The sequence below is a fragment of the Colius striatus genome, chromosome 15, assembly GCF_028858725.1.
Source record: "Colius striatus isolate bColStr4 chromosome 15, bColStr4.1.hap1, whole genome shotgun sequence".
NCBI classification, from domain to species: Eukaryota; Metazoa; Chordata; class Aves; order Coliiformes; family Coliidae; genus Colius; species Colius striatus.
Genome location: NC_084773.1, coordinates 3,918,391 through 3,934,068, shown reverse-complemented (window position 1 = coordinate 3,934,068; position 15,678 = coordinate 3,918,391). Strand labels below are relative to the sequence as shown.

The 15,678-nt window shown below is 44.6% G+C and overlaps 1 protein-coding gene across 1 annotated transcript in view; it reads left to right on the top strand.

Moving 5' to 3' along the window:
- The window catches only part of WNK2 (WNK lysine deficient protein kinase 2), a 110,091-nt gene that overhangs the window by 33,952 nt on the left and 60,461 nt on the right, over positions 1 to 15,678 (top strand). Inside the window, exons 2-4 of the mRNA XM_062008697.1 lie at positions 7,444 to 7,616; positions 8,593 to 8,813; positions 12,796 to 12,953. Coding sequence (XP_061864681.1) covers positions 7,444 to 7,616; positions 8,593 to 8,813; positions 12,796 to 12,953 — 552 coding nt within the window. The remainder of the gene's footprint in view (positions 1 to 7,443; positions 7,617 to 8,592; positions 8,814 to 12,795; positions 12,954 to 15,678) is intronic.

Below are 15,678 nucleotides of genomic sequence, written 5' to 3'. Positions count from 1 at the left end.
TGCAGGTGAAGCAAAGTGGTTTTTAAAAGCAGCACAAAATGCTGCAGAAACTTCATGGAGCACTAGTGAAGTGAATTCCAGAAAACAGTAAATCCTCGTGATATGTTGAAAGTGGGTTTTTTGGTGGTTTGTCTTTTTCTTTCTTTCCATGTGAGCAGAGGTGATCTGTCCAGCTTTTTTCACACAGTGATTGCAGTTTCCTTAGTAAAAGTCATTTTGTGAGGCAAGCCTGAACTGTTTTGGGTATGTCATTTAGAATTACAAGCTTATGTGGAACCTGTGAAGCCCTGGTAATTAAGAGAGTTAATGGGGTGCTACCTGCAATTAATTCAATTGCTTGTGACAAGCACTTTTTTGTTTAATCCTAGGATATGGTTGTGCAGGTTCCATTGGGAGGTTTTAATCTGTAAAATGGTCTGTGAGCATGGTTTGGGGTTTCTTAGGTCTTTTCATGGAGCTTACATTGCGATTTATGATTTGAGGCATTGGTTCCCATTTGTTTTGCACCTTGCAGGATGATATATACTTTTTTTCAACTTCCAACAATAAATAGAAGACTGAATCTCATCCTTCTCCTACCATAAGACTTTGACATGTCCCTTAAGCAATTTAAAAAGTAGCAAGCTGTACTTGTGCCCAGCAAAAAAAAAGCAAGCTCAGCTTTTTCTACAGTGCCAGATTTAGCCATAAAGATCTGATTGCAGCTCCCAGTTTTCTGTGGATTTCTAGCAATGACTCAGCCTGTCCTGGAGCCCCTGTTCACTGAATTGTGAGCATCCTTGGGGGCAAGGGCTGCTTTTTGTGTGTTTGGAAAATGGGAGGCCTCACTGTGCTTCACCAGCACAGCTCACAAATAGCAGGCTGTGACTTCTCTGAGAGTGACTTTGTGAAGAGGAATGTTGGCTGAGTGCTGATATGTAATGGAGCTGTAACGTTTTTTTTCCCTGATTTGCACGTTGTCTGATGGCATCTGCTGTTTGTTCACAGAAAGGAGATTTGCTCCTTCAGGATTGCTTTAAATGATACGTGTTTATAACTGAACGTACAGGGTGTGGGAATGAAAGGCTAAATGCTATTAAAAATTCATAGCATAGGCATAACAGTGATGAAGGCCTAGGGCTGGTTCATGAGAGCAGCTACTTCAGTAATATCTCGAGCACTTCACGGTCCCAACTGCTGCGTGTCTGAGCCTGCTTTTGGCTCCCGGGTCCATCTTTGGGAGAAGTCATAGATTCCTCTGAGAGCGGACTAGACAAGTCTTAATGTGAAATGCCAAAGGTGATTGCTCCAAATAAATTCACATCTTACATACTCAAATTGTTTGCTTTCTTTTGTCCTGAAATGTAGTGCTGTTCATCTTTGTTCCTAAATTGGAAATCACTTACAAAACTGTGACTTTTCCCGGAAGAGGTGCTACTGACAGCACAGAACTTAATTCATTAACAATCACGTGCCAGTACCAACTAATGTGTCATAAGTTCAGTGTCAGAGCAAAGCCAGTCCTTGGCTTATGCTGCAGGGTGTTTGGGGAGGCTGCTGTCTGTTCCCACCAAGCTGAGCATCTTGCCGTCGATCTTGTGACTGTAGGGCAGAGCAGAACTGCACTTCTGTTCACAAATGCACGGGAAACCAGTAGACAGCTATGCAGGACAGAGCTGCCAATGGATCCTGCTGCTGATTTCATATCTCAAGGCAATCTCTGATTAGAAGAGTAGTTGTGGTCCATGAGCAAGCATACACATTTGGCACACGGACGTGAAAGTGTAATGAGGTGAACAGATGTTCCTACCTTCCACAGATTTGGGTATTTGATTTCTGCTCCTCAGAGGTGCCTCTTTGGTTTCCTTTTCATCTTCCCTAGTATGTGTAAGAGATGTTACAGCTTATGCATGACAGAGGTAATTTGCTGACCTACTGCTCCTACTTGCTTCAGGAGACCTTAATCTGTTCCAAAATGAGGACTTTGTCCCGTTAGGCAAAATTAAATACCTGTCAGTAAATACAGCTGTGTGAAGTGTAAGCATTTAAAGAAACCCCACTTGGGGCCAGCTGGACACAGGAGTAGAAGTCCTTAGGCCAAGATGTATAGGTAGGATATCCAAGCTGTGTGCCAGAGAAGGAGACATGCCTGCACAAATGTGTGGGCAGGAGAGGAGGTGGCTGCCAAATGCCCTCAGCAAGGCTGTGTCACAGCGACCGGGCAGCTTGAGCCTGTTGGCCCTGGGGAGGGATCTCTAAAAATACTGAAGGATCTGTTCAGTGAGAATGGAGAACTACAGAGACTGTGGCTGTAGGCAGGAGGGCTACCACATTGCTGAGGGGACTGGAACACTCTGAGGGGGAAAGACCATGACCTGGAGCTGTTTAGCCTGGAGAAGAGAAGGCTGGGTGGGGGGGTAGGCTTATCAATGCTGACAAATACCTAAAGGGCAGGTGCCAAGAGGTTGGGGCTTGTCTTTTTTCTGTTGTCCAGTGACAGGACAAGGGGTAACAGGTAGAAGCTGGAACATAGGAGGTTGTACTGGCACAGGAGAAGAAACTCCTTTGGTGCTGAGGTGAGGGAGCCCTGGCCCAGAATGCCCAGGGAGGGTGTGGAGGCTCCTTCTTGGGAGGTTTCCAAACCTCCCTGGACACATTCCTGTGCCCCCTGATCGAGGCAAACCTGCTTTAGAAGGGGGTTGGGCTGGATAAGCTCTGGAGGGTCCTTCTAACCCCCACCAGTCTGGGATTCTGTTTATTTATCTATTCTTTTAAACAATATGAGAAGTTCAAGACTTTAAAAGGAGGAACTTGGAGAAACACAGTGTGCAAAGCAGCTCTCCTTTCTAGTTTGGCAACAGCTCTGCTTCAGACCCTGCTCTTTCTTGGCATTGCTCTGTTAAAAGTAGTTTTGTGTGGTCTTATTTATTTCATTTGATCCCCTCTCCCTATGGGGAATGGTGTAGCATAATCCCAAATCTGCTAGCCCCACCCAGCACCAAGTAGGCAAGAAATTTGACTTCAGTTGTTAATGTTTTGTGGAAATCTTCTGAAGTCTCAGGTGAAAGTCGGTCTCTTGCTTGTGTGACTTTAAAAGTCTTAGTCAGAGCCCATATGTTACAGCCTGGAGGAAATGATGCTTGGGGATGACTAACAGAACATGTTCCTGCTGTTAATTTGGGTGTCATTCCAGAAATTTAATTCGTAAGCTTTCCCTTTCATTTTGTTAACACATTTCCTTGCTAATTCCAGTCTTTGCTGTTGTTCCCCACTAAGGAACTTAATGAAGGGATAAATTTTATATGAAAGACGAGAGGTATTTGTTGGCTCTGCCTGCGATGAGGAGCAGGGAGCATATATGTGTTAGATTAGCAGGAATATGATTGATGGATAGGAAATTCACTTTGATGGAGCTTTCTTCTGCAAACAACCTTTTACTCCAATGTCTCAGAATATGTGTGTAATCTACTGAGAGCAAGGCTATAAAGTACTTAATTGGGTATGATTTCTTCCTTCTCAAAAGAAGCAAATTGCTTTCAGTGGTTTGATGCTTAAAACTGACAGTGCAGTTACAATCTGGCTTGCAAGAGGAAAGGTAGCTTACTGTTTCTCACTACTTCTTACCACTTAATGTCTGTATGTTTAGATTGCCTTTCATAGATTGGAAAACTCCACCCCAATTAATGCTTCTTCACCTCTGAACGGGTTGAGGAGCCAGGAGGCAGCTGGGCTGCATGTGGCTGCCTGGTGTCTGTGTGATGGCTGATGCTGTGCCTGAGATGTGCTGTGGCTGCTGCCTGCTGTGGTTGATTCCTATAGAAGTGCTCCAAAGCACCAAACTGCAGGAGCACAGAGTGTCTCTAGTAACAGAACATTAAATTCTCAGCACAAGGGGAAGGCAGCTGACTGTGGGTCAGCGAGGCCGTGCTGGGGAATGCCTTTTAAACCAACCCGCCTCGTGGGCTGCGTGGCAGTGGATGCGCTTGTGCTTTTGTATGACTCGGTGCTTTCGTTGCTGCTGGGCATGGTTCTGTCTATGGCAATCCAGTAAAATAACAGGCAGTGGATGAGTTTGCATTGTGTAGGTATTTGCAAAGCTCTGATACATCTAAAGCTCTGAGGGCGAGACAGCTCGTTGTTCCCGTGTCCGCTCCCTCTGGTGCCCCGATTCCAACTGTGCCGCCAACAAAGTCTATACAAACACCCTGTTCTTCACAGTTTATTAGGACAGAGAAACAAGTTAAAACCACAGATTCTTCTGCAGCAGTAACACCAACCGAGCAGCTGTCTCGCTTCTTGCTTGCTTCTGTTTAACTTCACTTTGTCTGGAAAAGTGGAACCAGCTCGGTGCAATTGCCGTGGGCTTGCGGAGGTTGAAGTTTATTTTAGAAACCTTAGTGCTAAGTAGTAGGCTTGAAAAGCTTTCAGTTATTTGAAATGGAATTACAGTGTCGCCTCCTGGGCCAAGACTTTGTGTCCCAGCAAAGTGGGAAAGAGCCAAGGAGTGTGAATGCCTTAAAAGGAGAGGAAGCATGTAGATGATATCTGCAAACTAATGTCCCTATCTCTCAGATCACGGTGAGAGGAACATTTTCCTAGTCTCAAGTCTCATGTTTTGAGGAAGCTCAGGACAGCAGTGATGCCATGACTGACCAGATGGGTGGCTGCTGTGTCCCTTGTGAAGCTGAGGGCCATTGCGTGTAGCTCAGCATCGCTGAACCTCCTCACTCAGCTCTCCGATGCTGCTAACATCCACTGCTGCAGGTGACTCCTTGAGTGAATCTGGAAACCTGTTTCATTACACCAGATTTTGATAAATTTGATTATGCAAAGCCTTAAATCCATCTAAGTGGATTAGCTTTCTTTGACATGGCCTTTCGAAAGAATCTGTTGGCCATATTAAGATTTCATGTTCTAAGGTTGTTTGAGGCATCCACCCTTTACATTCAGCACAGGGACACTTCACCTTGTGTGGATTATATGGTGGGCAATTAAAGTGGATATGTCTCCAGTGAAGAGTTTGTTGGGTTTGGATTAAACCTCATCTGAGTCACACAGTTAAACAAGTGGTTTTGCTGCATCAGAGTAGACAGCAGTTCAACCGTTAAGCCCTTTCAGAAACAGCTTATGCTTCAGCCAACAACTTGTGTTGGGTTCAGCCTGGAGGAATTTAGGAAAGGTTGTTTGAGCCCTGACAAGGCTGGAGACCACTCCTGTGGCAGGGGCTGCAGCATGTGCTCTGCCCCAAGCCCTGCCTGTGTGTCTGCCCTCTCCTCTCAAGTGTTTGTAGTGTTCCCAGGCTTGCTTCTGAGAAGGATGCTCAGCTATTGTTGTGATGAAAAGAGAAAAAATCCAGTTTCTTGTTACTGTAGTTATAGATAAACCACACATTTGTCTTCCAGAATCCCTTTGGTGCAGTTGATAGCTTGGTATTTTGAATCCAGATAGCAGCCCAAATGACCCAGTGCTTATAATGTGTAGAACATACACAACGTGATAGTCCACAGTGTCCAAAAGGCATTTTTTAAAGTTACCCTTAAAGTAGCAGTGGAAAATTTCTCACAGTGCTCAGAAATCTGGAAATGGGAGCCAAGGTGTATGGTATTGCTTTTGTTTTAATTAGAAGGTTTAAAAAATCTGCTGGATCCTTGTCACCGCCTTTTCCTTTCTGTGCTAGCCCACACTCTGCTCTTCCTGTCTCACACAACGACTTGCTCCTTTTCCTCCTTAATAGCACTGGGTCTGATTTATTCTACAGGGTTTAAATTAAGAGGAAACTCAGCAGCAGGGGAAGAAGTGATGGATCTAAAAGCAATTCTCGGGCTCTTCTGGCCTGGCTCATTAGACAGCCTGCTTTTTTTTCCTTGTCTTTTTTTTTCTGACTTTGGAGAGCCACAGTTGCTACAGAGCAGCAGCAGTGCTGCCGTGCTCTGGGCTGTAGTGCTGTGCAAAGAGCGCTCCCAGGGACCAGGGCATCCTCCCCACAGGGCCCCCGCGTGCCGGCCCAGGTGGCTGCTGTTGCTGGGGGCAACGTTGGCTCTGACGCTGCTCCATCTCAAGAAAAGTGAGAAACCTCCTCAGCAGCCACTGTGTAAAATGGAAATGCTGCTGGGTTTTTTGTCTTCCAAGAGGAGGCAAAGCATTGTTGTTTCAGCCCGGGTTTTCTTCTCGTGAAGCCTCTGTGCAAAGCTGACTTGTTTGTAGCCACAGAAGTTCTCGTTCCCGTATTGAGGTCTTTGAGGTCGCAGGTGAGGGCAAGCTGTGAACATGGCATTGGCTTGATCCCTCTGCATCTTGGTTACAAATCAGCTGGGTGCCAATTTAATTCACTACGTATGTGCTGTTATAAACATGCCTAAGTGAACCGAGGAGAGGAAAATGTCTGAGCTTAAAATATGAGCTAATTAATCTGAGTGATTTGTGGGCCTCTGCTTCTGTGAGTAAGAACAGTTACACAATTGTGCCTTTTAAAGAAGGGAAAAGGTTCATTTCTAGGGCAGTGAAGTGCTCCCAGCCCCACCAGCCATCCAGGGGAGGTGAACCAGGTGGCAATGGCATGGTCTGCAGTGGAGCCTCCAGTTTGCAATTTTCCATCCCAAAAAGGGGCCATAGTGTGGGGCTGAGCTGCCTGTTGGAGGGGGATCTATGGTGCTAACAAGGTCTGGGCCACATGGTCAGCTTCTGCTGACCTTGGGGAAGCCCTGCTGTACCTCCCAGGGTGACTTCACAGGCTGGACTTTATGGTGAATGCTCCTAAATGTCTCTAGGAAAACCAGACTTGTAGAACATGACATTCCTCACGTTTCTAGTCTAAAAGAAGTAGTATTTCCGTGACATGGAGCCTGCAGCAAAGGCTGGAGGACAGCTTTGAGTCCTTCCTTTGAAGTCTGTAAAGCTAGGCAGAACAGGAAACAAATAGAGGGTTTTTTCGGTGTTTTGGAGGAGGATATTGTTTTAATTTGTCCCCCAGTGTGGTTACTGAGGGACCTCACCTGGTTCTCACTGCCATAACTTGCCCAGAGCAGAGGGTGGGAGTTGGTGAGCACCAACAGCCATGAAGGATGGCAGCAGCTTAGCTGTGAGGACATTCCTACCTGGCAATGAAATCCTGCGTGTGCTGAGCTCTCAGATAACGAGCTTCACGGAACCAAAACGAGAAGTGAATAGCTGTGTGCTGATCCATTGAGCCATGGGTGTGTTTATGTTGCCTGAAATATTAATGTGGCCATGTAGCATCACCTAGCACAGACGTCTCTTTGTTTGGAGGCGAGTCTTTGTCTTCTTGACACTGGATTTAAGGCGAGTGCCCTAGTTCATACACACTGCTCATCTCTTACATAAAAGATTTTATAATTGTTCTTGATAGAAGCATAAAACAAATGTAAAACTCAGAATGCCATAGCCATGCAATGCCTTTGTTTTTTTGTCTGGTCAACACTAATTATGTCTTATTTTGGGTTATAGGACAGAAAACTCACAAAAGTAGAGAGGCAGAGATTTAAAGAGGAAGCAGAAATGTTGAAAGGTCTACAGCATCCAAACATTGTGAGATTTTATGACTTCTGGGAATCCTGTGTGAAAGGCAAAAGATGCATCGTGCTGGTTACTGAATTGATGACCTCTGGAACACTAAAGACGTAAGTACTGCACTCCTGGTGAGGAGCCTAAGAATAGCCATGGACGTTTTTAGAAAAATCCTACTTTCCTATGCTGAAAAAAGGCATCTTCAGTTAAAACAAAGAAAAAATGGAGCTGTTCTCTGGTGTCTGTCATTTGTCCCTGCTTTTGAACCACATTGATTTGACAGGAAGAATTTTGGCCTCTATCTCTCTTTCCTCGCTCTCCTTTTTCAGTTATGCAACTAGAAGCTGTTCCGTGGTGTGTTTCATCATCTGCCTGTGACACTGTGTCAGGGTGTGCTTTTGTGGTTGTTTGTGTGATTGCTTTTGTGCTTGTTTTGTTAGAAAATTCAGATAGGTTAGCACTTGAATGGTAAACTATCTTTTTGAAGCAGAAGATGCTCTTAGGTTATCTGCTAAACAATATTAATTAATAGCTTTTGGTACTGACAGTCTTGTTAAGGTTGATATAAAGCAGTTGGCATTAATTCTGGAACAGATTTTCAGCCCCAATGGGAGCAATACTCATCACTGCATCTCCCCAGCGTGCCACTCTGCCAGTGCACCAGCAGGTCCTGCCTTTTTCCAAAATCTACCTCCCTGATCACAGTTTTGGGTAAATGAAACAAATGTCAGGTGCATGGCACAGAGGTCAAAGTCCTGTGGTTAAAATTAAGCTCCAGCCTTCTTCTGAGTTGAATATATGAAACGTATTCTAAGGCTGGTGAAGTGAATTACTGTACTATTAGACTTGCAAGCATTTGGTTGTATTTGCACCAAAAATGCTTATTAACTTCCTTCCAAAAAAATGAATGCTCTAGTTCCTCCCTTGAAAAGATCCTTTTCTTTCACGTTTTGTGATCCTTCTGAACTGCTAGTATGGCATCTAATAAGAGCTTTTATCCAGGATGGAATTTCATCTTTTAAAGCCCCCAGAATCTCTAATAACACTTTGTTTTCTTTATACCCACTTATGTATATGTTTGTGCTCTAGGTATCTGAAGCGATTTAAAGTGATGAAACCAAAAGTCCTGCGTAGTTGGTGCCGGCAAATCCTGAAGGGTCTTCTTTTCTTGCACACAAGAACTCCACCAATAATTCACAGAGACTTAAAATGTGACAATATTTTTATTACTGGACCAACTGGATCTGTGAAAATAGGAGACTTGGGTCTGGCAACCCTCAAGAGAGCTTCGTTTGCCAAAAGCGTAATAGGTAATCCACGTGTTCTCCTTGGCCTCCTTCTCCTGGTGTGGGGTTGTCTTTTTAGTATCTTTCATGTTTTGCATTAGCAATTTTTTCACTTGTAGGCTGGCAGTAGAGATTAAAGTGGTTTTGTGACTGTTCCCTTTATCCTACTGTAAGAATCTCAATCAGTAAGAAATTGGTATTGTGACTTCCTTGTCTCCTTTCTTCTGTATCACAAGGGTTAAACACTTTGGTTTCAATTGAAATATTTCTTGGTATCCACAAATCCTTCTCCCCTCTCCTTCAAAAGTAGCAGCAAGGACTCTCTGCAGTTCATGTGCATCTGAGAACAGGCTCAATGTCTACTGGGGTGGAGGGAGAAGAAAGAGAAAGGATGTTCTGCTCTCTCCCTAGCTAAAGAATGCAGCAAAAAAAGCCTGTGGGAGTCTCCTGCTTCCAGTGATGCTGGGATAGGGAGGGTTACTTTTGCTGAAGTAGGGAGGCAGCAGTGCCCTGCAGAGCTGGGCATCTTTCTTTCACCGTGAGGTCGCAGGGGAGCGCTCTGGCTGGAACACCTTATCCGCAGGTACTGGGGCATCAGCAGAACAGGCTGCTCCTGAGCTCATCCCTGGCTCCATGCTGCCCTGGCAGAGTTCTGCTGAAACAACATCTGCAATTTATTAAAACAACAATTGGTATGAAATTAAAAGAAGCTTCCACTGGGAAATGCAACAGCTGATGTCCTTAGGGGTGCCCACATCAGGAGTGTTAGAGCTTGTGTTTGCTTGAAGCAGGTGGGTGTTTACTGAGTGACTGTCAAAGGCTGTCCTTTCCTTGCAAGAAGTTACATTAATGCTTTCTGTCTAGATGTAACATTTTCCTGAATTTTCTAGACAGTTTGTGGGTTTTACCCAGGCTTCCACAGCAAATTTCCCTTGTCCAGGTCTGCAGGTGATGATTCTAGGAAGCTGCAGATTCCTGAGAACTGATGCTGCAAGTGGGGGAAGTTACCGTGCATGTAGTCAGAGTTCAGCTTGCAATTGAAACGGGAAGTAGGCTCTTGGTGGTTAGAGTTAGCAAACTGATAGTGACAACCACTGTTCCCTTACTAGGCATGAAAATTGCATCCTATCTTTCAAGCAGTATTTGCCTAAGGAATTATTTTAGCATCTCAGATTTTCAGAGGCTATTACTCTTTACAATTATCTATACAGAAGCATTGACCTGAATGCTTAGGGGGCCCAGGGTCACTGCAGTCAGAATGACAGAAATCTTGGCTATGTGTTTGGCTACTGTGGGTCTGTTGATTTTATTGAGGTCACATTAGTTTGTATCTGTTAAATTTCTCTAGTTTTTCACTTCAAATAATTGATGGGGATTTTTTTTCTGTTGAGGGTCAGTATTTCATAGAATCCCAGAATGGTAGGGGTTGGAAGGGACCTCTAGAGATGGTCTAGTCCAACCCCCTGCAGAAGCAGGTTCACCTAGATCAGGTCACATAGGAACATGTCCAGGCAGGTCTTGAAGACCTCCAAGGAAGGAGCCTCCACAACCCCTCTGGGCAGCCTGTGCCAGGGCTCCCTCACCTGCAGTGAAATAGTTTCTTTTTATATTTAAGTGGAACTTTTTGTGTTCCAGCTTCATCCCATCACCCCTTGTCCTTTTGCTAGCTACAATAGAAAAAAGTGCTACCTCAACCTCCTGACACCCACCCTTTAGATATTTATAAATGGTAATAAGATTTCCCCTCAGTCTCCTCTTTTCTAGACTAAACAGCCCCAGGTCCCGCAGCCTTTTCTCATATGAAAGACGTCCCTGGGGCACAATGGGATAATATCAGTAATACCAATACTGAGAATAATATCAGTAGCACCAATACAAGTTGTTGTGAAATCAGTTGTCCCCACAACACTGTGAAAGCACACTCATATCTGAAAGGAATTTGGTGCTGGAACGGGCTGCTGGTTGCTGGCGAACTGTTGGCACTCATTCTGGCAACAAAACTGAGCTCATCTTCATGAGTAGTGCTGCTCCAAGGAAGAAATTTGGAGGGCTTGGAAGCACTGGTGAGATGAGTAATTCTGCCCCCTCCATCGATTTAGTAGCTTTAAAGGAATATTAGTAGCTGCAATTTTACTTTGGCTTGAACAGAATGAGGTCAGCATGGCTGAGGTCCAGCTTTTCCCTTGCTGTGTTTGTGCCATCACTGCTGCTGGTCTGACCTTGCAGTGTGTCTCTGCAGGGAGCCGAGCCAGGGCAAAGCTCATTCTGCCAAGGGAAGCTGAATAGATGCTGAGCAGCTTTACATTTAGGTGGTCTGTTTTGTTTGAGGATACTTGGATATACTCCCTTCCTACCCCTGAGGAATGGGGGGAAAATGGCACTTTCATGCTATTTTGGAATGGTGTCGAGCATTTAATTTGCTTCTTAGACTATCCCTATCACTTTGTCAGCTTTGCTTTAAATGCTCTGTAATTCATGAGATTCGCTCCTACCTCTGAGTCTTGTTCCTTCCAAAGCGAGGCAGCAGCTCCAAAACCCATTCTCTGTGGCAGCTGTTAACCATTTCAGAGTAGCAGCTGCCGCCTGTGTGACAGCTGGTATAACACCCCTGAGAGCAGGCACTGAGCTCTCACCACACAGATCCGGCTGCACAGTGTCTTTGAGGTGGAGGGACTTGTAAACAAGGGGAGAGACTGATCCCAAATTGAGCAAAATGAATTTTACAGAAATGCCTGTGCTGGGGCTTCTTTGTGAGTCAGGGCAAGGCTACTTCAGAGAACGTGCAAAAGCAAAGGTTTTACTGGCAGACCCTAATTTTGAGAGATGTCATTTGTGTTGCCATTGAAAGAAACTTATATCAGATGCTGGAACATACGAGTGCTATTTTTTCCCAGTATATGTTACTTTCATTACTGTTGTGCTTCTGCTGCTGATGTAGAGATGTCATAACAAAAAACTAAGGGACCCATCAGGCTGCCTGGGGCTCAAGGGGGCAGTTTGGGTGCTGAAGATGGATGGGCAGAGTTGGAGCGAGTCGTTCACGTGGATGGAGACCTCTGGCCCTCCTCTTGGCATCCTGGTGCTCACAGACCGCTGATCCTCTCCTGCTACACATGGCTGCGTTAATCTCTCTTCCTTCATCTTTTCTAAATCTAAAGGGGAAGAAATTAGTCTTGACTGCTAAGCATAAATTACCTTCTGAAACACAGTTCCTGGAATAAATTACCAACGTGTTATTTTTCTTTCACTTTGCTTTATAAGACCATGCTTTTCAGTGTGCTTTGCTGTGCAAATGCTGCAGGTGTTGCCATAAAAGCTTGCAATTTCCAGTTATGAAGCAGCAAGCACAGTGCTTCACTGAACAGTTATCCAGTTGCATCAGATTTCTGATACCCTGATCCCTGCTGGGTAGGACCTTGTTCTGCGAGTCGCCTCATTGATTCGTCCCACTAAACCAGTGACAGAATTAGGTTTAATGTTTTGTGCTGCATGGCTTTGGAGGTAATTTGTGATACTACTTGCTTCCAAAATACTGGCTGTCTGCAGGGTGGTTGCTATGTATCTCTGAAGGGGAAGAAAAAACCAGACAGATTTGCATTGATAAAAACAAGAGTGCAGGTTGTCACTTCTTCTCTCCTTTTCACCTGTACACACCCCTCTCTCCACCCAGAAAGAACCCTCGTTTCACGCTTCCCAGCACGGCTGGGCAATGTGCCAGATCTCATTCTTTTGTTCATTTTTAAAGTCCTGATACTTCTGTTTTTTTCCCCACTTCCCCCTGTATCATTAACAGGGAGCCGTGGGTATGTAGGTGTGTGTGTTGACTTTGGGTTTCTTCCCTGGAGGATGCTGATGCTTATTGTAGCGATTTCTCTCTTTCGAACTACTCTTGCATGCAGCCTTCCCCAGCTATCATGGGCACACTTTTGTCATCAAAAAAGATTGTGGTGAGAGCCATTCAGACTTGTATCCAAAATGTACCTTCTTTTTGTGCGTGTCTGTGTAGGTACGCCGGAATTCATGGCCCCGGAAATGTATGAGGAACACTACGATGAATCTGTGGATGTCTATGCTTTTGGAATGTGCATGTTGGAAATGGCTACCTCAGAATATCCTTACTCAGAATGCCAGAATGCTGCTCAAATTTACCGGAAAGTAACCTGTGTGAGTAAATGTCCTCCATTGGTGGTGGGATTTTGTCATGCCGAGGTTTAAAAACCTTTTTTGATGAGGTGTCAGTACTGTCAAATGTGTGGTCTCTGAGCTCTGGGTTATGCAAACCTGTTGCAGGGTTCTTATGGGCTCACAATTCCATGGTTGGGTTGTGTTTGACTGTATTGCTGCTGTATGAAATATTTTCAGTAATTTTGCTTGTCTCCATCAGCCAAAAATACCCAAAACTTGGGAAGGATGAGCAGGGAAAGACAATCTTTGCTCTAGTCTTGCTTCCTAACTGGGGACTTTTCAGGCTTGATGAAGTTTCCCACAAAGCTAACATGACTTTTAGATTATAGCCCAAATACTTATTTATATGATGGATGATGTTTGATTCAGGTTTCCAGCACAAATTCTATTTGTTTATGTAGCAGATTATCGGAAGATATGGAAGGGAAAAGATAGCAATGGTTAGTTTTGTGGTCAGCCAGAAGAGCTTTATATCTGCATCTTCAGCCTCTGCAAGGTCTGATAATCCCCAGAAGGGACCCATGGAAGGGCTTACTGTATTTTCAGGTGTTAAGCTGGAAGAGAAATCAATCTGAAATAATCTCTACGCTGAATAAAATACCGTCTCCAGCATTCTCACCCCCAGATGATAAATGTATTTGTCTACATGAACCGTACAGTGAATGCCTGAAAAAACTCCTGAGTCTGTAAGATACTATCAGATTGCAAATCACTGCCTGCAGAGAAATGAGACTTGCCAAAGGCTTTGGCAGCTGTGGTTATTTTCTGTTCTGCTTGGTTAAGTGAAACCAAGAGCTACGGGAGGGGGTTTTTCAGGATGGATTGTGTCAGAGTGGTGTGTCAAAGACTTTCCCAGGTACTTTGTTCCATCTGGTTGTTACAGAAGACGATGTAGCGAGCTGTGTGGTTTGGCCCTCGTGCATCACCAGAAGATGCAGCCAGTGCAGAGGGTAATCCTTAGAGGAGAGCTGCACTGAAACTTGCAAAGATTAACTGCAGATAAGGTTACTTTTATTTCTTTGGCACATAAGACAGAAAGAGTAGTTAGGCTTACACAGTAGTTACATGGAGTGGATCCATATCTCAGTCTCCAAAAGCGTGGTCTCAAAATTAGTTTGTACTTCTCATACCCAGCTGCTTGTTTAGAACAAAAATCTTCCCAAGTGAAACTTAGTAATAACTGGTTGCTTTTCAAAGGTACTTGGGAGTGCTTGCCCTCTCCAAAGGTTTAGTGAATCAGGTGAGTCCAAACACAAAAGCCTGCAGTCAGCAAACACTGCTGAAGGTCAAAATGGCATTTTCTGTTTTGCCTCTGCTGATCTCTCACTGGGTACAGAAATGGTTTTAACAGATACCCAAACACTGGCATGTGCCAGGTGATGTGTTATGTGCAATTAAATTTTTACAGGTATAGCTTGTGTTGTTCAACATCTTTTTTCCCACACCACTGAAGACTGGGATGCTGTTGAAGGTGTTTGAGTTAAGCAGCTGTGATGATGTTGGGAGAGGCAAGGTGCAAACCAAGAGGGAATCTATGTTTAAAATTTGAAGTCGGTATCACAAGACACTAGACAATGTCCCTACTGGAAATGAGAGAGATGCCAGGACTTTCTGAAAGCAGGAGGACTCATCTGAAGAGGGGAAGCAGCATTATCATGTTTTTGTGTAAATTCTAGCAAGCCCACATTTGTAGCTTTGTAAAGCCAAGTTGCTCCTAATGGACTGCAACCCTGATTTCTGATGGTTTAACTCTTCTTAGAGTGCTGCTTTCAACCCATAGCTACCCAGAAATATTTAAAACAAACAAAAAGGACATCAGAAGTGTCTTGGCAGTGCAGTAAGTGCCGTGGTTGTGGCTGGAGCAGCAACACTATAGGGAAGGCAACATGCACAGAGTCAGGTCCTCTGGTTTAATGACCATGGGCCGCAGTGCTCTGCACCACAGGCTGGCTGCAAACATGGGCTACATCTTCCCAAAGCACTGGGATAGGCAGGATGGCTCAGGGGAGTTTCTTGCCTGAAGCCCTGTGAGGATGGCCACTTGACCCTCATTGTTATTCCATGGTGCTTTAGCACATTGTTATTCCACCCCCTCCTCCCCTACAAGAAGTTTATTTTATTTGGCACTGTGACTTGTTGACTTTGTTAGGTCTGCAGTGCTTCAGATGTGCTCTAAATGCCATCTCTATAGGCAGCTGAGGGGACACCTCCTTGGGCTGTAATGCTTGGCATGAGAACAACAAGAGTCTCTTCTATCTTCAGGCTGTGGAGCTTCATCTCCTGAATGTGATACAAGTCTTGTAACCAGTCATTGAGCAGCTTTGAGAAGTGCAGGGTGTGCTGCCTACTGCCTTGGACAGACCTTGCACAAGCAGTTGCCTCACTTCTCTGCCGAGTTGCCATCAGGCTGGCTAGCTGGTGTTGAGGCAACCTGGCTATGTGTGCATGCATTTAGAGACACAGGTAATGTAGGTACTTTCCATTGCTCCACATACCCAGAGAAACTCTGTGTGTGTCTCTTAGTCATCTGGAATATTGGTAATTAAGGCTTTGTAAGACTCCTAAGCCTCATTTATCAAAGCGCTATCCAAGATGGCAAAGAATAATGATTAATCAGAGGATTCCTAATTAGATGTTATATTTCAATTTGCAGACCCAAGTAGTCATTTTTCTAAACACTGATGAAAGCCTGAGCCAACTCTTT